Source organism: Apodemus sylvaticus, chromosome 1, assembly GCF_947179515.1.
Source record: "Apodemus sylvaticus chromosome 1, mApoSyl1.1, whole genome shotgun sequence".
In the NCBI taxonomy this organism is placed as follows: Eukaryota; Metazoa; Chordata; class Mammalia; order Rodentia; family Muridae; genus Apodemus; species Apodemus sylvaticus.
Window position 1 is genome coordinate 74,347,511 of NC_067472.1, and position 26,184 is coordinate 74,373,694.

The 26,184-nt window shown below is 41.9% G+C and overlaps 1 protein-coding gene across 1 annotated transcript in view; it reads right to left on the reverse strand.

Annotated features, from left to right (window-relative positions):
* LOC127695112 (deleted in malignant brain tumors 1 protein-like) overlaps window positions 1-26,184 on the reverse strand; it is a 122,935-nt gene that overhangs the window by 54,702 nt on the left and 42,049 nt on the right. Inside the window, exons 9-25 of the mRNA XM_052197021.1 lie at window positions 25,823-25,852; window positions 24,231-24,269; window positions 22,343-22,490; window positions 20,187-20,377; window positions 19,185-19,214; window positions 15,659-15,700; window positions 15,343-15,396; window positions 14,508-14,825; window positions 13,661-13,690; window positions 12,533-12,850; window positions 11,961-11,993; window positions 9,809-9,841; window positions 8,232-8,385; window positions 6,154-6,371; window positions 4,220-4,537; window positions 3,546-3,572; window positions 261-414 (exon numbers count right to left, since the gene is read on the reverse strand). Coding sequence (XP_052052981.1) covers window positions 261-414; window positions 3,546-3,572; window positions 4,220-4,537; window positions 6,154-6,371; window positions 8,232-8,385; window positions 9,809-9,841; window positions 11,961-11,993; window positions 12,533-12,850; window positions 13,661-13,690; window positions 14,508-14,825; window positions 15,343-15,396; window positions 15,659-15,700; window positions 19,185-19,214; window positions 20,187-20,377; window positions 22,343-22,490; window positions 24,231-24,269; window positions 25,823-25,852 — 2,137 coding nt within the window. The remainder of the gene's footprint in view (window positions 1-260; window positions 415-3,545; window positions 3,573-4,219; window positions 4,538-6,153; window positions 6,372-8,231; window positions 8,386-9,808; window positions 9,842-11,960; window positions 11,994-12,532; window positions 12,851-13,660; window positions 13,691-14,507; window positions 14,826-15,342; window positions 15,397-15,658; window positions 15,701-19,184; window positions 19,215-20,186; window positions 20,378-22,342; window positions 22,491-24,230; window positions 24,270-25,822; window positions 25,853-26,184) is intronic.

The window sequence follows — 26,184 nt, forward strand, 5'->3', positions numbered from 1 at the left end:
TTAATATACCATTGTTTTCAAATGGGTGATAGAGAAGGAAACGTGTGATGGAGCAGGGGCAAGGTCTTCAGGTGTGGACCACCCAGCTAGAGCCCCATGTCTCGGTGACCGGGCATTCCTGGCATCACCTCAATGAATGGGAAACTGAGATAACTGCCTATAAGACACCCACAACAAAGGCTGTGGAAAAGGTATTCTTGGGAAATCACAGATTCAAATCTAGTCCGGCCATTAAAGTAGAGAAAGGCAAAGCTGCTTACTTCAGACTTGGGATTGTCAGCTCTATGTTGAACTTCTCAGCCACATGTATCTCCCAGATGCACTCTGTGTCCGTGGGGTAATTAGTAGGATACCAAGGACTGGAGAAGGAGCCTGAGAGACTTGAAATTACTCCTCCACAGGAGTGACTTCCTTCTGTGAAAGCAGATAAGAGACATGTGGTTGGCATCTTCAGGAAAGTACTTGGCATTTTCCAGATGTGAAATCTAGAGTTGCATCAGATTCTACAGTGAGGGAATCACAGAGCAGGAAGTGGTGTGGCTGGTCAGGATAGCCGCAGTTTGACTGGCATGTATAGATCTAAGCAAAGCATGGGAGTATAAAGTACATACGATTGGTGGGCAGGACTCTGAAACTGATTGAAAGCGACACTACATGCATGTACACTGAGGGCACTTGGCAAGCATCCAGGCTACACTTTTGTGTGTATGTTTGTAGAGGTGCATGTACATATGTGTGCATGGGGTGGGCAGGGGCCAACCTTATGTTATTTCTCAGGTGCCACCCACCTTGTTTTGTTGAGACAGTCTCTTATGGGACTAGAATTCTCTGGCTTGCCAGGGAGCCCCCAAAATCCACCCACCTTTGTCACTATAATGTTGATATTAGATGCACATAGCACTATGCTTAGATTTTTTTTTAAATGTGGGTTCCTGGGCTAAAACTTAGGTATTTCAATTTGTAAGACATGTGCTTTACTAACTGTGCTATCTCTCTAGTCTCCTAGAATATATACTTCTCTAATGGTCTTCCTAGACTCTTGCCCTTAAAAGCCAGCTCAACTCAAGTGCAGCCAACCTACTTGCCAGTGAGGGCTCCAACCCACTCATTTTCCCTCATGTCATACAGGACAGACAGATGTCCATGTTGTTTGTATGAGTTGTCACAATGTCATTCTAGTTTATGTTACTTTCAGGAAAGACAGTACTTCATGGCGTATGGGATTGAGAAACAGACGTTTCAAAAAATCTAAACCAAGAAAACTAAAAAAGAGCCAGAATCACACATTCATTTTATACTTATGTGCCAATGAATGAGCATGGTACTACTTTGAAGTCTTGACAAATCATTTGCAGACACTCATTTTTCTTCCCTGCCTCATCTTGGATAGAACTCTCTTTCTGTAGACTGACCAGTAAAACCATACACAATGCCAGTTAGCTACATGACTTCCTTTCTGTTGAGTCCTAGATCCACTAAAGCAAGGGCTGTCCTGATTGTTTAGCTCACAAGAATCACTAATAATAGCACCTTTGGCTTTTTGAACAGATACTGTGTAAAGCATTAAGTATCAAAACCCAGGAGGCCAAAACTCAGACTCCTTACAGCCAAAATGGAGATTGGTATGCTGGATAAGTGTTTTGTCGAGGGAAGAGAAAGCTCACTGGGGAGTGCTGGTACATGTTCCAGATCCTTTCTTTCTCCTGGCAGGGGTCCTGCTGGCTTTGTTTGTATGCAGTATATATTTCAATATTCTGTACTATCAGTGTCTATCAAGTGGTGAGCTAAAGGCAATATGTTTTGAAAGTTTGTCCCATGGAATTCTGGTACTTGGTTGAGTTTTGTGTTTGTGTGTGTGTATACATACACACATGTGGTATGTGTGTATTTAATTCTTCTCTCATACGTTACATCATGACAACAATTTTCCCATTGTCTATGGCTCCTACTTCTCTCTCTCTCTCTCTTCTCTCTATCTCTGTCCTCTCTCCCTCTCTGCACCGTCTTCCCTCCTCTCTCTCTCTCTCTCTCTCTCTCTCTCTCTCTCTCTCTCTCTCTCTCTCTCTCTCTCTGTCTCTCTCTCTCTCTCTCATACCTCCCCTCTCTCCCAAACCCATTTCTCCTGTATTTCCCTTCAGAAAAGAGCCGGCCTCCTAAGGATTTCAACTGAACATGGCATAACAAGTTACAATAAGACTAGGCACAAATCTTCATATCAAAGATGGACGAGAGTTTTGCGTAAAAAGTTTGGTGGAGAAGTTTGAAGCAGGCAGGTCAGATGGTTTGAGAACTCCCTTAACTCCTAGGTCATCTCTTTGGCTAGATCTAATGTGAAGTTTAGCAATGATAGATGCTAGCCTCTTGCCCATCTTTACTGGTCCTTTGTCAACAGTGTTGTTGGATATCAACGGAATGAATTTTTTTCTAATATAAAGTATCTCAGAAGTAAATTTCTTTTGTACAGCGGTAGTTACAGCATGCTCTATCAATAAGTGGATCATTGGGTTCTATCAGGTTATAGGTGGCCCACCCCCTTGTGGTGGTTTGAATGAAAATGGTCCCCATAAGCTCATATATTTGAATGTTTGGTCTGCAGTTGTTGGAACTATGTAGGAATGATTAGGAGGTGAAGTCTTGTTAAAGGAAGTGTTTTACTGGGTTTGGGTGGACTTTGAGTTTTTAAAAGCCCACATCATTTCCAGTTAGTACACACATACTCCCTTCCAATTTGCAGATCAGACTTAAGCTCTCAGTTACTGCTCCAGTGCCATCCCTGGCCTATCTGTTGCCATATTCCCCACCATGATGGGCCATATGGACTCACCCTCTGACACTTGTTAGCCCAGTAAATCCTTTCCTATATAAGATGCCTTGGTCATGGTGTCTCTTCATAGCAATACAGCAATAACTAAGACAGGGAATGTAACTGTTTCCCAACCTTGATATTTGACTGAGGCCTTCACTAGACAATAGTAGACAATAGTAACAATCACTAGGTAGGGTTGGGAAGGATTGAGGTGGAGTCCATATGCATCATTGCATCCAGCTTTTGCTATTCCCCTCCCACACTGTGTTTCTTTACCCCCTTCCTCCTGGTTCTCCTTCTCCAGTTAGTTCCCAGGTCTACACTATTATTACATAAAGATATTACTCCCTATTTCTTGCCCCCTTTAAAAAGTTATCCCTCCATATCCCTCTTTTTAATTTCATAGCTTATGACATGCACATGTAAACACACACACACACACACACACACACACATCTTTTCCAACTACACATTTCACAGGGGATTAATGTGCAGGGTATATAAAGAACCACTGGTTTTTAAATTTCTGCTGAACATTACAATCACATGAGAGCTCAACTATTACTGGCAACTAGTGGTGGTTCTGGAGATTCTAATGTGACCAGTCTTGGGAATCTCAGAAGCTTCCATTGTGCAGTAAGAACTGGAAATCACTGCTGTGGTTGCTGTCCACCAGTGCCTAAGTCAGGACACAGATTTCTCAACTTTGAAGAGATGAAATTTACAGTGTTGGACTTACCTGTCGGTGAAGGAGTCACATCTGCATCTGCATGAATGGGAAATAAATAGGTTTAGGGAATTTAAGATAAATTCCATAGAGAGAAAAATGTTATTTTTTTTCAAATGTGGGCATGACTTCCAGCAGCACATCTGGGGAACATACAGACAATAGGAAAAGCCAACAGAGTGTCCCTGGGCATCTGTTTTCAAGCTAGTTATACTCTGCATTTCCTGCCTTTCTTGCTAAAGGAGTGCTGCTCCTGTCAATTTACCAGGTCTAGGAGGCAAACCTATGGGCTTCTTTAGGGAATTTCTAGATTAGGCTACTGTGGTGGAAAGAGCCACTCTAAATGTAGGCAGCACTATTACATGGCCTGGGGCCTGTGGAATGAAATGAAGCAAGTTCAGTGCCAACATTCATCTCTCTCTGCTTCCTGGATTCAATTCACTATGGCTAGCTGACTCAAGCTCTGTCGTCCATGACTTCTCTGCCATGGTGGACTGCACCTGACCCATGAGTCAAAAACCAACCTTCCCTGTGGTAAGTTGCCTTTGTTAGATATTATGTTTACAGCTATGTGAGAAGTAACTAACAAGGCCATTTTCAATGGAGTCATACCTTTGCTCTGTTCATGGCTTCTATACATTTCTAAGATGCCTCATAGAAAGAAACCATTACAGAAGACAGAATACCTGAGCAGATAACTCCAGCATCCTCATGGTGGCCACAGTTGTGGTCTAACCAGGCAGAGCTGGAACACTGGCCAAAGTGGTTTTCCTTTCCTGAACACTGAATGTTGTCCAGAAGGATGTTTCCAGAGCCTGGACCAAAGTAGGCACTTCCAGGAGCAGCAATGGCATGGCCACACCCCAGCTGTCTGCACACAACCTCAGCTTCGTTCAGGTCCCACAGGTCATCACACACGGTGCCCCAGGCCCCCTGGTGGAGGATCTCCACACGTCCCGAGCACTGTCCAGAGCTGCCTGCCAACCGCAGCACTGGTCTTTCTTCTAAACAGAGGAAGATTCCAGTTTTGAGCATGGGGAGGTTTATGTAGAAAGTGACATTTGATGGAGCTCAAGGACTCATATGGAAGAGTTGGGGGAAGGAGTGGAATCACCAAAGGGGATTGGAGCTTCACAGGAGGACCAACAGAGTCTAATAACCTGACCCCTTAAAGGCTCTCAGAGACTGAACCACCAACCAAAGAGCATGCATGGACTGGACCTAAGTCCCCTAGACATATATAGTAGTTGTGCAGCTTGGTCTTCATGTGGATCCCCCAACAACTGGAGCGGGAGCTGTCCCTAAAGCTGTTGCCTGTCTGTGGAACCTGTTCCCTTAAATGGGCTCCCTTGTCCGGCCTCAGTAGGAGATGATGCACCTAGCACGGCAGAAACTTGAGTGTGTGTGGGGGTTACCCAGGGGAGCTTCCATCCTCTCAGAGAAGGGGAGATGAATGGGGGAAGAGAGTATATGAGGGGGGAACTGGGAGGAGGGCAATGGTGTGGGTGGTTATATGGAAGACTTTGGAGGAAGGAAAGGAGAGGAAGAAATGTTGTGATTGTTTTATAATACCAAAAATAAAAAAATAAAAAATTGAAAGAAGAAAGAAAAGAAAAGAAAAGAAAAGAAAGAAAGAAAGAAAGAAAGAAAGAAAGAAAGAAAGAAAGAAAGAAGGAAAGAAAGAAAGAGAGAGACTCCGAAGGGCGGCTGTGTCATGACCAAGGTCATCACAAGTACAAACCCTTGAGTTTGTTTTGATTCCATACAAAACCCAAGAGTTATAAAGTAAGATAGAATCTGGGGTTGAATCTCATTCTACTACCCCCTACATGACAATTACTTCATCTTTCTGAACTGTTTCCTCATTTCTAAAGTCATGCTTCTTTTCATTCTTTTATCGTAGAAGCTCTTGGGATCAATCAGGGAAAGCACATATTTAAGGTACACAGATCACACCCAGAAAACAATTTCATTCCTCAGAGACAAACGAACCCAAACTTCATACAGGAACTTACTACTTATCTGGTTTTCTGGCAGTCTCAAAGAATTATTGGAGTTCCTGCAGAGGGAACCTAAACATCAGCCATCTCACAACTGACAGTGTTCCATAGCTCTGCAATGGCTGTCTACAAGGTCGAGGCTAAGAGGAGTCTCCAAGCCTCAAGTCAGGGTGCATCTATGGTTTAAAGCATGCTACATGTGAGTTGGGTCAACAGGTAAAGGGGGTGATATCTCCAGGAGTGTTGGGCTTCCACGTTTCAGAACTCTGGACAGTTCCCAAAGCCCTTGTGATAGTAGATGCAGCCTGAAGACCATTCATTGAACATGGTTTTCTAGGAAGCTGCCTGACCTTTTATAACTACCTTTGCAACATTTGTACAGGATGCACCTTACTATCTTATTGTTGCTTGCTAACCTGACTTTCATGGTGAGAAAAATCTACTTCCTTGTGATGTTACCGCCTCTGGCAGGTGATGTGTGTGTGTGTGTGTGTGTGTGTGTGTGTGTGCATGTGTGTGTTTGGGAGTATGGGTTAAAATTTAACAAAGCTTTCTGAATAGAAGTATTAATTTAGAAATTGTTCTCTATTTTCTCCCCAAGGCTACCCGAAGCTTCCTACCTGACTCTCTTCCGTCTTGTGGAATTGCATTGAAGAAAGCATAAAAGCCAGTGTTTGTTGTCATATAATCACTGCGAAACACCACTGTCAAGATGTCTGAGGAGGAGAAAAACACCACAGCCGATGGGGCACAAAACTTCCCCATAGAGAGTGATGCAATTCTGGGGCCGTCGAAGATCTCAATTGAGTCATAGGGGCATCCAAGGATATCTTCCAGGCTGGGAGTGGGGATGAAATCTGGGTATTAGTAGCACAGTACCAACATCCTCAGTATCAATGCCCCAAAATGTGACAATCTCAGAACATGAAATATTCATTAGTCTTTCTCAAATGCTTTATCCGGACTATATTTTCTTTGCCTAGGTAGTATATCAAGTTTATTAATACAACTTTATCATAATTTTAAAAATCATAGTGATTCTGACTAGTCACAAAGGTAATATACATTAGGCATTTGTGATTTCTGTTTGGATTTAAAGCAAGTCTGAATTATCAGCCTTGGAACAGTCTTGATGGAACCATGATTTAGTGCCTGGCTGAGGCTGGCTTATGGAATCTCATGGTCTTGCTCTATTACAGCACAGTGTGTGCCATGTCAGAGAAGAAAGGCCTTGTAAAGACTTTGCTGGAAAAAAACTTTTGGTGAAGAACTGGGGCTTTGACATCATACAGATCTGCATGTGTTGTCAATGGGCAAGTTAGTTATTCTCCATGGTCTCATTTTCCTCATATCTAATGAGGATGGTAAAGACATTTGTAGGCTATAATGATGCTGGAGCATGACAAAGCCTAGAAGCATATAACCCAAGGTCTATAGAGATAGATTAGTGGATAAAGTGCTTGTCATTAAACATGCAGACCTGAGTTTAGTCCTCAGAACCCTTGTAAAAATTCTGGTTATGGTAGCCTAGCTTCTTCAAGAGCTCAAGGCCAATGAGAAACCTCTCTTGAAAAACAAGGTGGATAGTGCCTGAAAAATGACACCTGAAATGACTTTTGACCTCCATGTTAACATAAGTGCAGAAGAAGCATGCAATCTAGGGTCTAGACACACAGTCAGCATTCTAAAACTTTGGCTATTACTTTCTGGCATGGCCATGAGAAGATGGCAGTGACTATGGGACACTTTGCATCCGCTTTGCGTCAGAGGAGAGGCAATGGCTATTCCATCGCCTTTCACTTTGGGAAACATTTAGAAAATGCATACTCAAGCCTGGAATAGCCAACATGTCTAAGGAGTCTCTTAAGGTCTGTATAAAATATAGATGAGAAAAAGGCTAGCCTGAAATGACATATATTGGTGCTTAGTGAATAATTTCAATGGTTTTGAGCACTTGGGGAGTATATTTTGTCCTTTGAGAGGCTCTACCAGCAGCTGACTGAGACAGATGCAGATAATTACAGCCAACTATTGGACTGAGGTCAGGTACCCATGTGGAAGAGTTAAGGGAGGGACTGAAGGAACTTAAGGGGATTGCAACCCCATAGGAAGAACAACAGTATCAACTAACCAGGAACTCTCAGAGCTCCCAGGGACTAAGCCACCAACCAAAGAGCATTCCTGGGCTGGTCTATGTAGCAGAGGATTGCCTTGTGTGGGGTCAGTGGGAAAGGATGCACTAAATACTGGAGAAACTTAATGCCTCAGGGAAGGAGGATGCTAGCAGGGTGAGGTGGGAGTGGGTGGGTGGGGGAGCATCCTCTCAGAAGCAAAGGGAAGGGAGAATGGGGGAAGAACTCATGGAGGGGGAACCAGGAAGGGGGGCAACATTTGGATGTAAATAAATAAAATAATTAATAAAATAATAAATCCAGATAAGATTGAAAATTAAAAGACACATTTTCAAAGCTGAGCTGTGTTGAAAACATCGATAAATGACCTGTTGCATTTTTCTAGCTAGAAGAGAACTATTAGATACTGCTACAAAACTAAGTCAGAGTTGAACTTGAAGATGCTCCTATGTGTTGTGCTCCTGTGTTTTTTTTTTTTGATCAGTAAAGAAAAATGCCTTTACCACAGCTAAGAAAACCAATATTCTTATTCAGATTGAACCCTCTCTTTAAAACTAGTTTCTTACTTCAAATTCGGAATCATGAGTTCTATGCGAAAGTTTTTCTCCACGTGGATCTCCCAAACACATTGGATGTCTGTTGGATAGTTTTCTGGGTACTGTGGACTCGTAAATGAACCAGAGAGGCTGGAAATGACTCCTCCACAAGAGTTACTTCCTCCTAAAATAAGGAAAAGATGGTCATGTTGCAGCTACATGGTGTCATTGAGTGATCTTAGGAATGACCAGCTCACAGTGTGATCAAGACAGACAAGTCAAGTCTGGTCATGTGGCAGTTGGCCTTGGTGAGCTGAAACCATTCAATCTAATTTTGATGGCTCAAAAGTATCACCATGTGAGACTTCCCCATCCTTCCCTCTGCTCCTACCATTTACAAAGAGATGTCCAACTTATCTGCCATGCTTGCTGCATCTCTCATTTCTAAAGGGAAAGAGTCTTTGTTTGCTGGGAAAAAGATATGGCTCTGTGTAATGAGAGACAGGGAAAGAATGTCACAGAGACAGGCTGTTTACCTTGTGTATGGGAAGTACTTTGAGAAGGTTTGTGAAGCAAGAGTGCTAAACAATGATGAGACAGGGAAGGAAAGGGATTATGGGCACAGCTGATAGCCTATGACTGGGACCACCTCTCAGTGCACAGTAAGCACTTTGCTGGATCATGTTCACATATTTTAATGCACTGTGTTCAGACTGGAACTTGTAGGTTTGGGGATTTATGAAAGTTAAACAAGACAAAGATCTAGTTCTTCCATAGTCATTGTCATTTTAGCATGAAAATATATAGCCCTACATAGGTATATAAGGCAGTGTGTTGTCTAAATAAGTAGATAACAAAATCAGTTATTTAGAGAGACTTTGAAAGTACAATATACTTCATTTGTACCTAAATTTCATGAAGCTGCTTGATTTTTCTTCTTTTTACCTTGATGACCACATTGTAGTCCTCTCAGGCTCCCACAGGTTTCTAATCTTTCCTAAGATGGATCTGGGAGCTGATTCTAGACATCCTACACCTCTGCCACTTATTATTTTCTGGGATGGAAGAAAACTGGAATCAAATCCAAAGTATTGCACAAGTGCTCTGTACCATAGAGCTCATTCTCCAGTCCTTTTTGTAGAGACAGTCTTATTATGTAGCCAAGGATGGCCTTGAACTCAAACCCTCCTGCCTAAATCTCTCAAGTAACGAGATGGCAGCTGTATGCCACCATACTCCACTCTCCATTGATCACATCCATAGGTTATAACAATAGGGTCAAGACACAAGTGTGTGATGGGAGGTGAAAAACAGTTGTCTATGAGCATCCACTTCAGGGCTGTGCCTAAAAATGGCAGGCTGAGTGTGGGTCAGATGGACTGCAGAACTACATCTACCAACTTGTTGACTTCTTGTCTGCTTTATCCTGGGAAGACCCACAGCCTTCCTTTCCCTCATGCTCCTCCTAATACATAGTCATCATTTACAGAGTGGTACCAGAGGAGTAAGCGCCTCACCCACATGCCAGGGCCTCTGTTGTGCTACAACCCTGGATATTGCCTGGAATCTGCCTCTATGGAGTTACCATGTCATAAAGAGGTGACTACCTGTTAGTGGGTCCTGAGAAGTTGGAGGAGGACCTGGAAAGGAAATAAAGGAGATAATGACATGGAGGGGGGAATTTTTAGTCTCATATACAAGCTAGTACATGCTGAATGGTTTCCAGTGTATTTGGTGCCAATTTAGAAGAGTCTGAAGCTGCTAAGTGAACATTCTCTATAGTTGTATGGCAGATTAAAGCCAGTAATACTTGGACACGCCTCTTATCACCAGATAAGGGCTAGGCTCCCTCCCTTGAACCTGAGTGGGCTTTGTAATTGCTTTGAACAATGGGATATGGCAGAAGCCATGCTGTGTCTTAAGGAACTATTGACATATACTTCTGGTTTCTGAGCCTAAGGCTTACTTTTAGAGCCTCATACCATCCTACCCCTTGAAGAGACTGGCTAAAGTAGTCCTGAGACTCCCTGGAAAGGAAAAGAGCTCACATTTGTACTCATGAAGGCACTGATGATGTATATGAAGCTATCCTGAGCTCTCCAAACCAGAACCCAGGGAAATGACACTGAGACCCTAGCTTGAGGAGCAGAAGAATCTCCCAGCTGAGCCCTGCCCAAATTCCTGACACACAAAACTGTGACATATATTGGAATGTAGCTGTCTTAAACCACTAAATTTTGAGTCTACAATGGATAACTAGAATGGACCCTTCTTCTTTTCTTTATCACCTATACAATTCCCACTAAATGAGAAAACTACAGACAATACTTCATTGAATAGCTACTGTTGGAGATTTAGCTCAGCGGTAGGGTGTTTGCCTGGCAAGTGCAAGGACCTGGGTTCAGTCCTCTGGTCTGAGAATTTTGAAAATTTTTCATTATTCTTGGCCTTAATCATGGCATTGTAGCTTTATACAACAGTTCTCTTCTCAGTAATGACCTCAACACAAGCTGTTTTTTGCCTTGGACACTCAGAACTCATCAAGATCTCCTCAAGGCAAATGTCAACAGAGATGCTTCTCTCAATGACTTGTGACTTGTGTGCTCTCTGCAACTGGAGAGATAATCCAGACACATTCAAATGGTAAATTCCAATTTTCCTTCACGATAAATCTTACAAGACATCTCTCCTGCTGGAGAGAAATGTGAGGTACTTTCTCTAAGCTGTCCCTGATAGAGAGAGCTTCTTGTGGGCAGGCTTTGGATCTCCATTTTCCTCAACAATAGGGATTAAATAACTAATGTATCAAGGGTTCATGCATCATATCTACCAATGTTTTGGGAAGAGCTTGCAAGGAAAAGAAATGTTTTCATTCACCTCCAATGTTATTCTAGAATAACATTATACTATAGTATTAGTCTGATTTTTCTAATATCTGAATATATATAGTTATATATTATATTATATATTATTATAAATGTATATATAATGTAAAACTTGATTCTCTCTTTAATTTGCCTAATGATAAAAATTGCTTAACCTTGCTTAAATCTTCCTCCTGAAAACATAATATATGTACCTTTGAAGGAATTTTCTTGGTGAAGAGCAATAACCTGAGCAAACTGCCCCTTCATCTTTACTATAGAGTTATCTGGGTGTCCTGGGCCAGTGTGTGTATGGCAAGTGACTAGAGGGCAAGTGTACTGGCCGTTTTTCCCATATCCCTTGGATAGCCAAAATGTGCCTTGCTAACTTTTTATGTGTCTGTTTATCTGGAAAACATAAATAATCAAAATATCTTCCTAGAGGGAATTAGAGCTGGAGAAGATCCCTGATTTATGAAGATTTGACATACAGCTTTTCATGAAGGAGAAACTGTCCTTCAAAGTTTGAATGTGGATGTTTTCCTAGGGTCACATATGTGGTCTGATCCTCCCTTGAGATGCTGGGACTCAGCACTGAGCTCCCAGGTACCACAGATAGTGAGAATGCATGACAGGTGCTCTCAGTGTGCTGTTGCTGAGCCAGGACATTCAGAAGGTTAGCAATAGAGAATGTATTCTTTGACTTATGGTAGCTGTATATTGGGCTTTCTGAGATAATAACTCAATCATAAGTTGAGAAGAGTCCATCTATTACATGCATGAAGAGCTCTGAATGCCTGACTCTTAGCATTTTTTAAAAAGGTATCTGGTACTGTTTTCACAGTTGTGCTTCCTGAGTGGAAAGTTTCCTTAACTAGGAGAGCAGTGGACATACCTGGTGGCATAGGTGGAGGAGGGGCATCTGAATCTGTATACAGGAAGAGAAGCAACAGGTCACTCTCTCTGATGAGTTTAAAGAATGGGAGGTGAGGTGACAAGAGGGGGGTGGTGAGTAAGAAGGAGAGACTCATGACCTATCTGGGTACAGAAATCAGCTCCTAGAACCATCAGTTGGATACCCTCATCTAAGGTGAGTTCTTGGCTTAGAAAATTTAGCCAAGCCACTAGGTAGGCTGTGTCTCATGGTGGGCAGAGCTAGGTTACTCATGGTACCCCTATGCAGAATTCCTGGGGAACTCTTAAAGTGCAGACTCCTGAGTTTCTTCCCAAATTTACTCAGTGATAGTTTCTTAGGAGAGTTCCTGGAATCTTTACTGCAATGTCCCAGAGTGGTTTAGATAACCTAGACTTCTCATCACCACCAAGAGCTACTCATGACAGGGTAGGTATCTGCACCCAGGACCTAGTCCTGAGGGTTGCTTAAAGAATCAAATGGGTGGCTGGAAAATTTCACCAACAAATGATAGTTTCAAATTTCCTCCAATTGCATAGGAAGAGAATGAATACCTGAGCAGATCACACCAGCATCCTCATGGTGGCCACAGTTGTGTTCAGACCATCCTGAATGTGGACACTGGCCAAGGTAATGTTCCATTCCAGAACACTGAAGGTTGTCTAGGAAGATGTCTCCTGAGCCTGGACCAAAGTAAGCCTCACCAACACTAGAAACAGCCTGGCCACATTCTAGCTGGCGGCATACAACCTCAGCTTCATTTGAACCCCACAGGTCATCACATATGGTGCCCCACACTCCCTGGTAGAGGATTTCTACTCGTCCTGAGCACCGACTGGAACCACCCACTAGGCGAAGTTCTGGCCAGTCTCCTGGAGAGAGAGAGAGAGAGAGAGAGAGAGAGAGAGAGAGAGAGAGAGAGAGAGAGAGATGTGGTAAGAGTTCCCACATCTCAATACCTTTGCCTGGAATCCTGCAGTACTAGGCTCAGAGGAAGGCTGGGTAGAGCCTTGGGCATCCATTCATCCTCATGTTTACCATGGATTTCTGAGTTGTAGTTTGTGGGCGTTGAAGCAAATTTTATTTCAGTAGACTCTTTTTGTTTCCAGTGTTAGCCACGGATGGTATAGTCATAGACCCTTAGGGAACCTGAGTCTACTCACTTGTGAAATATAAACACAGTACAGTGTGCATTTCTACACTATGATAAATTCAACAAAAGCAAAGACAGGCTGTTAGAGGATAATGTCAGAGAGGAGATCCTGGAAGGCACCATTTAAAATGTGAAAAGGAGCTAGGGGGTAGAGAGCCAACAAAACAAAACAAAAAGCAAACACCATCCTTTGGACCAGAGAGGAGAGTATGGACAAGAAGCCCTAAGGAGTCATGTCACTTTGGCATGTGCCTTTGCTCTTGGTGTTATGCCAGTGAGGAAAGCCTATTTTTTAGGTAATATGTGAATACTTTACAAATGATGGATACACATATGAACACACATGCATACACACACAACACATCACATGTGAAAAAGTGACAAGAATCCCAGCCAGACTTTCCCATAGCATTCTGTAATAGTTTTTGCAGCCTGAAGGAGTGAACTCAGAGATGAAAGACCAAACAGCCCAAAGACAAAAACAAAGGCAGCTTATATTTAACTCACATCCATGAGAGACACCACTGACCTGGAACATCAGATAGAGGTTTTTCAGCATCTGTAAGTAAGAAAAACAAATAGGCTTTAATAACAGAAGATAAAGTTTAATTATACTCTCATTTGTATTGATTAATCTATTACCAATCCCTTTAAAGAACATGATACAAGAAAAACCAAATTTATCAATAGGTCTAAAACAAGCTCCTATTAGTTTATTACAGCAAAGTGAGAAAATGGACAGATGTAGAAGGTTGTGATTTGAATAGTATCTGCTCCCAGGAGCCTGAGCCTACTTACTGGTGAAATAGATATATTAGTAGCATGTATTCTGTGTGGGCAACTCTGTGGACTGCAAGCCCATTCTATGGACAGTGACTGGCTCTTCGCAGTCGCATATGCGATTGTAGCTGTTTGCTTAAAGACATTACATTGTCAGACAAGGCTAGCAGTAGACATTCAAGAGGGAACGGATTTACTCACAACTACTCATGAATAAATCAGGGCATTTAAAAAAAGATGACAGAGGCAATTAAAATTAGTTGCCTCCCAGAATTTCTGCCATGTTGTGACTAAGGAGAATAATGAGTTGTACACTTCTTTATTAGGTAGTAAGACAGTGCATTGTCAAAAACCTCTTTTCTGTAAAAGATCAGTCAGTCTTCTAGTTTCCTGAGTGAAGAGACTGCGGCTCTGAAAATGTAGATGCTGCACTGATGCAGTCTAGAAGTTCACTGCAGCTCTGAGAGCCTGCCCCATGTGGCCCTGGCCTCCCTGCAGCAGGCTACTGCCTCCATATTCAGACACATTCTTGGCATATTTCAGCAAAGCACATATTGCTAATGATTACTGCCAAATGAGAAACTTGGATAGAGTACCTGAGCAGATGACACCGGCATCTTCATGGTGGCCACAGTTGTGGTCTGACCAGCCAGAATGGGCACACTGGCCCAGGAAGTGCTCCACCCCAGCACATTGGAGGTTATCTAGGAAGATATCTCCTGAACCAGGGCCAAAGTAGGCCTTGCCAAGGGCAGACGCAGCCTGACCACACCCCAGCTGTCTGCACACGACCTCAGCTTCATTCAGGTCCCACAGGTCATCACACACAGTCCCCCAGACTCCCTGGTAGAGGATCTCCACACGCCCTGAGCATCGATTGGAGCCACCCACCAGCCGCAGCTCTGGCCAGTTCCCTGTAGACAGAGACCTGGTGACTGTTGACATCTGGGAGCATGACACCTTTCCATGGGATGTTTGAGCTGCCCTTCTCTATATTCTATTAGATAAAGAAAACCTACTAGAGTCAGACAACTGGTCAACCCCAGCTGGATTGTGATAAGTCACAGGGGTTGTCAATAGCATTTAGGGCATAAAAAAAATCCACTAATTACTATCTGTTGTGTCAGAAACATGCAAAAATCTGTTTGGGCTGAATGCAGAAAAAATGAAATTTGTATACAACTTTGGTATTTTTTAGAGAAGCTTTTAAGTTTCGCTTTTACTGTAACTAAAGGTTATGCAAGAGGGTATTGGCATGCCAACCTTATCTGTGAAGAAACTGAAAATAGAAAAATCAAAAGGGTTCCCCTGAACTTTTCTCGTGGCAAACAACTTGCCTCATTCTTTTTCTGCTGGTCTAGTTCATTGCTCTGAGGCCCTGCCCATTTTGGGAAAATCAATTAGCAATTTAGATGGGGAGGCTAACTATACCTGAGTCAGGCACAGGAAGAGGTGAGACATTCCCACTGGGAGTATTTGGGAATTCTGAAAGGTACAAAAGCAAAATCAAACAATAATAACAGTTATAACAACAAAATAGTCTGTTTATTCAGGATGTGAGAGACAGAAGACTGTAAGGGTTTGTGATGGTCCTAAGTCCTAGGGTAGAGTCAGTTGGTCTATTTGCTTGCAAATGGACTGTATGTAGTTCTAGCATTCCACACACAAAGCAGATACAGCAAGTACAGACATGGGTGCTGAGAGAAATAGACACTTGGTACTCAAATGGGTGCCTTCTGTGACTTACGTGGTCTTTCTGTTACCATCTTGGAAGTTGCTGTGGGGATAGCTGTGGGGACAAGATAAGGGAAGACTTAGGAAATCAACTACACAATTTTTTCTCTTACTTAACGATACTTAATACTTAATAATATTTAATACTTAATGATATCCCATAAGAATTCCCAAAATTATACCAGTCTTTATTAAGCTTTTTAATAAGTGGGACTGCTATTAGGTCCTTTCTGATAGTCAAAACTGCAATGAGAACTCTTATCAGTCTCCCATGTGTCACCAGTTAATTTCTTCTACATACTAACCAGGCTTTCTACTACTCAGAACACATTCCAAAATGTTGTAAAACTATTAAACAAAGGTCATAAAAAGGGAATTATGATTTATTATAAGTGCTAGGGCAGAAGATAGAATATTGACTGGGTTTATCTATATAAAACTTCACTAATAACTTAGTTTTGGGTTTTAACTTTCCTTGAACATTTGAAGCTGTGACAGGTGATGAATGTTTAGCCAGATAATTACTCCTAATGGATATGTATGTAAACATTCTCTGTTATAAGCTTATTTTATTTATGATTTGAATTTATGTGTAAACTTGTGATGAACTTTTTACCATGTAGCCATGTATTATGAAATATGTGTAAGTGTTGAGGACAAAGAGAGGCTCATGAATTTACCTTGTCCGCTTAGGATTTTTCCAGCTTTCCCCCTTTTTCTTAGAGAGCTTTCAGAGGAATCTTTTTACAACTTAGAAATAAATGCCAAATTCACTTTTCAAAGTGTCCTTTTTTTCTGTGACTTTGACTAGCAGGCTGAAAGTTAGAGCCTCAGAATTCCTTTGGAGTTAAAACAAAGGCTACTTTACTTAATCCCTTCCTGTTTTAGGTGCTAAGTACCAGAGACTTTAGTATCTGGCCTCAGAAGAACTCAAAAGGCAGGTCAGCTACAGTAGCAAAGTAGCTTAGACTTAGATAAGTAAACTTTTATTATTATATGGCAACTCTAAATATCTCTAAAGGCAAGGTCTTACCCCCATATCTCATAAGACAAAGTCATACTCTCCTCCACCGATGCTCTTCCCCCTCCGTTGCCTCAAGGGGAACTAAGAACAGGAAGAAGATTCCACCAGGGTGGGCCCCCAGCCCATCCCAGACTCATTCCTGGTTTTTAGGAAATTGCTTTAAGGTTTTCTCCATTTAGGAATGATGTTGGCTATGGGTTTGTCATGTATAGCCTTTATTATGTTAATGTATGCTCCCTTCAGTCTTGCTGCTTCTGGAACTATTATTGTGAGGTATATTAAATTTTGCCAAATGTCTTTCCTGCATCTATTGAGAGGATCATCTGATTTTTAACTATAATTCCATCTAAATGGTTTACTACATTTATGAATGACTTACACATTCTGAACCATCACCACATCTCTAGGACAAAACCAACATTACCATGGTGAGTGATCTTTCAGATATGTCTCTATTCAGTTTGTTAGTGCTTTGTTGAGGATTTTTACATTTATGTTCACTGGGGACACTGGCCTGTAATTTTCTTTAATTTTATTTTTAAAATCGATCTTTTTTCCAAGTAATACTGGTATCATAGAAGGAGATCTAGAGTAATTCTTTGCTTCTAGTTTTCTAAGAATTTTTAAATTATTGGTTGTAGATCTATGTAAAAAGTTTGGTAGAATTCTTCTGTGAATCTATCTGAGCATTTTTGAGGCTTTTATTATTATTTCTATCATTATTATTACTATTCCTCTTTCAACTTATTTCTTATGGGTCTTTGCAAGTTAGTGATCTTTTGTTGGTTTAATTTTGGTGGTTTGAAAGAATCTAGAAATTTGTTCATATCTTTTAAAAAATTATTTTATTATTTACATTCCAGCTGTTGCCCCCTCCCTGTTTCCCTCCCACAGTTCATCATCCCATTCCTCCTCCACCTTGTCTCCAAGAGGGTGCTCCCCCTCTACCTCCCACCTCCGCCACTGGGTACCTCCCTTCCCTGGGGACTCAAGTCTCTTGAGGATTAGGCATATCTTCTCCCACTGAGGTCAGACCAGGCAGTCCTCTGAAGGAAAGGCAATCTCCAGTGACCAGCCCAACTTGGGATCCATCACATAAGGGGACACCAAGACCTGGCACTATTACTGATGTTTACAGACAGGAGCCTACCATGGCTGTCCTCTTAGAAGTTCTACCAGCAGCTGACTGAGACAGACACAGATACCTACATTCAACCATTGGACTGAAGTCAGGGACTCCTATGGTTGAATTAGGGAAAGTATTGAAGAAGCTGAAAGGTAGGGTGACCCCATAGGAAGAAGAACAGCATTCTCAACTAACCCAACCCCTGGGAGCTCCCAGAGATTGAGCCACTAACCAGGCAGCATACATAAGCTAGCCTGAGGCCCCTGGTACATATACAGCGGATGACTGCTGGTTCATTTCTTTTATAATTTTATCTTAATGGAGATTTTTTAAAATGTAAGTTCTTTATCTCAATAGGTTTTTAGGTTTTTAAAAAAGTATTTCCCTATATTATTCCGAATTTCATTGTTCTATGTCATAATAGTTCCATGTTCATTAATTTGGATAATTTGCTTTCTTTGGTTTAGTTAAGCCAAGGGTCTGTTGATCTTATTTATCTTCTGGAAGAACCAGCTCTTAGATATGTTGATTCTATGTATTGTTTTCTTTGCTTCTAATTTATTCATTTGTGCTCTGATCTTTATTATTTCTAGGAGACAAACCTCAGGGAGAGTCTGTGAGGCTATTGCTGTAGAGCTTCAACTGAAGTGAGAAGATACATCCTATATGTATGCATGTCCTTTTCATAGGTTATGGTCTCGGGTTGAAAAAAAAAAACAGAAAGTAAGCCAAACACCTACAGTAACCTCTCTCTGCTTCCTGACTGTGAGTGCCATGTGAGCTTCACCCACTACAGCTAGAGCCACTGCATGCCTTCCCAGGCATGGCAGCCTACACTTCAAACTGTGAGCCAAAATGAACCTTCTTCCCTTAAGTTGCTTTTGTCAGATATTTTGTATTTTTTTAAATAAGAAAAATAACTAATATGCTTCTGCCATATTAACTTTTCGATGTGGAATATCTAATTAGGTATGTCTTACCCTGGTTATAAATAAGGAATTTGAAAATTAAATAGACAATTATCAACATAAAGTGACCTGGTGGTTGAGTAAATGAAACTTGGTTCCAGTGGGCATTAGGTTCATGCAGAAACCCTGCAGACAGAACATCTCTGTCAACTGAGACTTGAACTAGGAATTAGAAAACAGGAGAATGAGAGCAAAGGTTGACAGTAAAATCACCAGGAAGGCTGGGCATGACAGTGTACTCAGGAAGCAGAGGCAGGTGGATTTCTATGGGTTTGAGGTCAGCTTGGTCTTTATAGTGAGTTTCAGGACAGCCAAGGATGCTTAGTAAGACCCCATCTTTAAAAAAAAATCATCAGGAGTGGAGGGCAGAGTAAGAAACATGAACTGAAAATGACAAGTAGTGACATGAGAGTTGACTCACTGATCAGATACGGGGTCTTTGTTGTCATCTCTGCAAAAACAAAAAAGCTACAGTCAACAGATATCCCAATTATGGACACATATTTGACCCATTGTTTGGTACAGAGCATCTCATCTGTCTTATAGTTTGCTCAGTGAGTATGCCCATCACTTACTAAAGGCCCTGGGAATTGTTAATACCATCTTAGACAAAACAGATATGAGGCCTGACTGGAATCTATAGGTAGAGAGTAGTGGAGAATCCCAGGTAATTACTGAACCTCTGAGGCCTCCATTTCTCCTCTGTTAAAGGGATGATTCATGGATTTGGTTGAGCATAACACAGGCAAGGAGCTTATTGGTGCTAGCAGGTGGATGTTATTGTGAGTATTTGGCTCACAGTTGTCCTAATTGATCTTACGAACTTGTGTACACTGTACTTTAACAGAGACCCCCCCACACACACCCCCTAGCTTAGCCTCTGTCTTCCCAGCACTCACTGCATATCATTTCCAACACTGATCTTAGTCCTCATGAGTTCTCTTGTTGTTTCTCTATGAACAGCCTACCTAAGGTCACAGGCAAATTCAAAATAGATCTCACCTGGTATTTTCCTCAATGTTTGCAGCCTATAGTGGTCCTGTCTTTTCTATTGCTCCCATTCGATTTGCACATGTGTGCCTCTGCAGCACATTCTAGTACACACACTATTTTATTCATTTGCTTTAACTTAGTATGTTCCATTTATCCTCCAATTTTGTCTTGCATGTTAATTTTGACCTCCTTATTGGTGTGCACAAGACTGAGAAAGGTCCTAGAGGGAACATATTCCCTTTCTCTCTACTGTCTAAAACATCTATCTGGGACTAGAGTCAGAGTATTAGACTCCCTAATGACTCAGCTTCTGTTGTATGAGCCCTCACAACAGATTCCCCATCAGTCAAGTGTCTTGTCCAAAGTCACAGAACAAATGATGGCACATCACCAGAAAGTACACAGCTGTTACTCCACACCATCTTCTTACCTTTGGCTTCAAAATAATAATAAGCCACAAAGTTTTTCCCAATGTTGTTCTCGCCTCGGAAGTACACAAGGGTCATTGAGCTGGAGTGAGATGCAAAGGTGACGTGCAACCCACGGCAGGGTTTCCCCAGGGACTTCATGGAAGATGGAGGGCCATCCAGGATTTCAAAATACTCATTGGTGCAGTCAAGGCTGGGGAAGCAAATATCATGAATCCCTCTTAATCTCTTCATCACAAGGCCAGGAGGTGTTTAGTGAGTCCTGCTTTAGGTTATAGGGGTAAGAATGCTGGGAGCAAGCCCTAAGCCTGTCTGTGATGTAGACACAATATGATCACTGTATCCTATATTTTTCCTCTGAAAATTACTGTCTGAAAGGAATGGGCCTTTTAGCAGATGGAAGAGGAAGAACACTGACTCTAGAGGACCAGGGAGCTGCTGTGACCACAGGGTACTTCACAGTCTTGGGTTGACAGCTAATCAAGGTCATTCCACTATGTGATGTTTGAGAGAAAACATCTAAAATGAGCAATAGGGTTTGGTTGTTTGTGGACCTGGTAATAGAATAGCTCTAGGTTCAAATACACACCACTTCCCACAGAGACAAGCTTTGACAGCTAGCCTGTCTATAGGGATGTGGGCTATAGACTTGTCCCATTGGCTTAGTGAAAGCCATCTGGCCTTGTTAGCTGCAGAGATTTTCTGTGAACTTTTGTGTAGCTGTCACCAGTGCTTGAGGCAGACTATGCCCTCTCACCAGCCCAACAGCTATCCATTCCAAGCCATCCTTAAGCACAATTCAAGATGGATAAATAATGTGGGGGTTTCTTGGGGGTATTTTCAGTATAATTTTAATCTATGAATAAATTCATTTATATATATTTACAATACTAAAACCTAAAATTTCCTCAGATTCTGTATCTTTTGCCAAATAGCCAGGGCATGTGAAGTGTGTGTGTGTGTGTGTGTATTCTCTCTCTTTGTCTCTCAATTCAAAGCCTGTAAAGTGAATTTCTTCTTAATTAAAAACACATGGAAGTATGAATATAATAAAAATATATTATATACATGTATGAAATTTTCAAATAGTATATGAAATATTAAATTAAAAATAAAGCAACATGTCTTAGAAAACCAACATAAAGAAAGCATTCATATTTCCTTCCATATAATGAAAGTGTAAAAGTTATAGAATTTATAATCACTCTGACAGCAGCAAAAATAAAGAGATACCTATATATACAGGCTTGTATAAAAAGAGGTAGTATAAAATCCTGCATACTTCCTAGGGCTTGGAGGAGCCGCGTCATGTGTGTTGCTGGTGGGAAGATGACAAGGCAGTCATCCTGGAAAACCTATTTGTTCTAAGAAGCTGTGTACTTACCATACAGCTTAGCAGTCATATTCTTGGGTATTCAGCCTGGAAGAATGATCTTACATTGGCATAGACTTCCCCTGAATGTTCCCAGAAGCTGCCTTTGCAATAGTTGAAGTCTAGTGATGAGCTGGATGTTTCTCAGAGGAGAGAGGATTAACCAACTCTGGCACAGTCACATGAATGGAATCCCTTTCAGCAATAAAGAACAACAGCCTGCTGGGTACTACAGCAACCTGAATAGATCTTAGGGGTACTGTGAGGAGTGAAAGAAAGTCAACCCCTAAAGCTACATGCTGCATGATTCCATTCACAGAACATACATGGAATGGCAACATATAGAGACGAAGACTAGATCATGGTTAAGGAACAGAGATGGGCCACCCAAGAAGACAAAGGTGGAAGGGTAGTTCCTTTGTGTGATGTACCTGGAATGGAGCTGTGGTTTTGTGATGCCATTCACAGGGCTAAACTGTGTTGAACTATCCACCCCCACCATCACACAAATAACTGCATGTGAAAATAGTTGGGAATTGAATACAGGTTTTGGTCCACACCCCAATGTTAATATTCTGGTTTTGTTAATGTTCTACCTCTGAGAGATGCTTGTGAGGGGCATTCAGGGATGTGTATTATTTTTGCAATTTCCTTTTTTTGTTTACAGTTATTTCAAAATAAAATGTTTAAAATGCACAAAAGACTTTTGTATATGAGAATCAGCATAGGGATGAACAGTCAAAATGTTGAACTGCACTGCATGCTTATATAGTATACATCACTTACTCAAGAGATGGGAATGCCAGCCGTATATGCTCAGAGGTGCTTGCCCTGATCTCCCATACACAGGTTATGTTGTCATGCATTTCATTCATTGGGGGATTCTTAATTTTTCCAGGTGCACTGGTAATGACTCCACCACACTGAGATTTTTCTAGAAGAAAGAGGATTTAACAACAGAACTGTACAAGCACACCAGTCAACATGCTAACCTGGATGGAAGAAGAGTTCACAGGAGGGTCCCCACCCCTAGCTGAAGAGCTACAGGCAGTCATGGCTCCTGTGGGATGGTCAATTTTATTTAGGGATGAGGCTCCTGATAGGTTATCCTTCTTTCAGTGATCAGTCCTAAACCCTTGGGCACATGGGAAATACTGAGTATGTCTACTCAGATAGGTAGACATATGGATAGATAGATGGATGGATGGACGGGTGGGTGGATGGATGGGTGGATAGATGATAGATGATAGGTAGATAGATAATAGAAGGATAGATGATAGACAGACAGAGATAGATAGATAGATAGATAGATAGATAGATAGATAGATAGATAGATAGATAGACAGAGACATTGACTAAATTTGAGATGTGGATTGAGGGATCATAGGAGCAGTTAGAAGGGTGGAAAGGGTAGATATGGTACAACTATGGTATACTCATTGTATAAAATTATAAAAAAGGTGCTTTAAAGCTTTAGTTTGCATTGTTCAGTTTACTAATCTTATAATTTACACTTTTTTTCCTTTTCACTTTTTTTAAAAAAGAGGTTTCACTGGTCATTACTTTGTGGGTGTGCTTTGGGATGTAGTGAAGGTATAAAATGGTTTAAAATATCTTTCAAATGTAAGCTATTAGAATACAAGTGTCTGAAGTGTGAAACAGCTTTCATCTTTATGGAGATATCTAGTCCCCTGCTGGGAAGATGAATATTGGTAAGACCTTTCTCTCTCATTATTCCTTAGTTGTGAATTCAATTACTCATTGTCAGTCACGTCCGACCCATGAACATCTCACTATCTCACACAACCAATGAGTAATGCACTGCTTCAGTGTTCTCAGGTCAGAGTGAAACTGTGGGGAACTTCTGTATATTTATGTAATGACAACAATGCTGGCCCACCCAACCATCATTTCTTAAAATGATGCTATTAAATATCTATTATTAGGTAGAAATAAGTCATATACTGCTCTATTAATGATAGCATTTTACATCCACCATTCTACCCATCTGCCTGTCTGGTTTTGTTTTTTCAATCTGGTTGTCTGTATGTCCACTCCAATACTCAGTTCTATGGCAGTGGAAAGAACTCGTAACTAGTCAGATTATCTGGCTGTGTGGGCGGGTTCTGATCAGCCTGGCACTTCAGGCATTATCATCATCATCATCATCATCATCATCATCATCATCTAGCTCTTTATCATCAAACGGTGCTAAGTCTGTGCTATGCCAACTGGAGGTTCCAAACCCAGAAACACAATCAAAGCTAGAAAAAAGGAATATGAAGAAGAGAGTGTGGAGAAGGGGGTATGGGGAGAGAGTAAGGGGAGAGAAGCTATGCACGCGCTTCAGAGTGGACTCCTTCTGAAGTAATGGTTCTGGGTGCTGACTGGCAATATCATTACATGAATGGCCATGTCTAACCTTCACTAATAGTGCCGTGGCTTTGAGAATGCAGAAGTGGCACCATGTCTGTGTTTGAAACTCCTTCTTTTGACTGACTGGACATGAAATCACATCCTTAAGTACACTGGCCTTTTCTTTGGGATTCTTCATGTAGAACAATTTTAGTGGGGTGACCTAGACCAGCGGCATTCTGGCACAATTTCCTGGAAGAATGCCTTCAAGGCTTGGCCACTAAGGAACAGGACATCCAAGCACTGAGCTCTCTCTCACCTGACTTCATTGCACCTTCCATGACAGCCAACAGGGGATCTGCCAAACACAAAAAGCACATGTGCACAACAGGTGCCAGGGTCTGTGCAGCTCTGCATACCAGCATCATGAGAAGCTCATGGCAAGCACAGCCCCCCAGCCCCTCTCAGGCCTCCTGAATCAGTCTCTAGTGGCGAGAAATGAGCATCAAAGGGCTTTGTGGGACAATAGCTAAGCAGTGCTGACAGAGCCTGCTTAGATTTCACTATATTACTCTCTTGCCCCCCCCCCAGAAAAGCAAGATAATTTTAAAATTAAGATTTTCTTAAAAACCAAGACATTGAAAACTGTAGACATAGCTCAGTGGTAGAGTACTTGCCTAGCATAAATAAGGGTCTGGGTTCAAATCCCAGCATCGAAAAAAAAAAGAATTATTAAAAACAAACAAAGACATAAAATTCTAGCTCCTAAATCCTCCAAAGGGCTGGGGATTACAGTTTAGGATGTAGAAATCAGAGGATATACCATTCCAGGGGCCAGACTGAGGGTTCAATTGGTAAAGTGTTTACCTCACAAGCACAGGACCCTGAGTTCAATCTCTAGACCCATGTCCAAAAAGCTGTTTTTAGTGGCGCAATTTGCAATCCTAGTGCCAAGGAGGCAGACACAGGTGGGTTCCTGGGGCTCAGTGGCCAACACTTACATGCATTTGAAAGTGCGAGAGCTCGTGCATGTACACACACACACACACACACACTCACACACACACACACACACACACACACACACACACACACACACACACACACTCAGCTTTCCTTTGACCCAGTGTTGCTAAGAGATGCTGAGTCAGGACTTGAAGATGCCAGGGGCTCCTCTAGGCTCCCAACATCTCCCCTCTAGCAACTCTCGGCTCAGTATCATCCACTGCAGATTATCCTCTGGACCAACTTATTTCTACCTGGCAGGGTAGGCAGCTAGGAGGCTATAAACTTTTCCAGCTTTATTCCTCTCTCTCTCTCTCTCTGTCTCTCTCTCTCTCCACACCCCCCACCCTGGACACACACACACACACACACACAGAATTATCTAAGAGCATGCTATTAAGGGACCTTAGGGTCTGATGAGAGGGAGAGCCTGAGTGTAGGAACTCCGGGGAGGATGAAACAATGAATGTTTTTTGAGTCAGGGCTGTACCAGGAACAGGATGCGGAGGGAGTAGAAAGAGAATCGCCTCAGTGGGGCAGCATTTGTCTCACTGGCCTTTTTCCCCTGGGAAGAAAGCGTGTATAGCCATATTTCACATTTTAACCATGTCCTACCCACCATAGGCCAGTGTGTCTATGCAAACCTCAAACCTGACTGAACTAAGTGTTCTTCCAAAGTCTGAGACATCAATTATCCTGTGCGTAGGATGCATAGTAATGGAGATGGGTAGGGGGGCTAGGCCAGCTGATTCTGAAAGCACTGTCTACTCTCCTCTTGGACAACTGGGTGATTATATTTTGTCTTTCTACTACTCCACTGTCTCAGAGCATATGCCAAATTCAGTATTCAGCAGAACCTCTTCCCCAAGCTTCCAGTGAGCCACAAACAGACATTGTCTTCCCTACCTGATAGTGCAGCCGTTCCATATTCAGCATCTACAAAAGTGAGAGAAGAAAACATCTGCTGTGAGGGACAGGCGTGCTAGCTCTGTGAGGGACTGGAGTGCTAGCTCTGTGAGGGACTGGCGTGCTAGCTCTGTGAAGGACTGGCATGCTGGCACATATTCAACAGCTATTTTTACACATAATGTGATAATCTATAATCTAACGTGATAATGTGATAATTAGTTTATCTTCACTGTCAGCTTAACAGGATGTGGAACCACCTCTGGACATGTCTGCAAGGGTGGTTTCAGAGAAGTTTAGCTGAGGAAGAAAGACTGTACTCTGATGGGTGGGGTCCCCAGGCTGAATAAAAGGGGGACGTG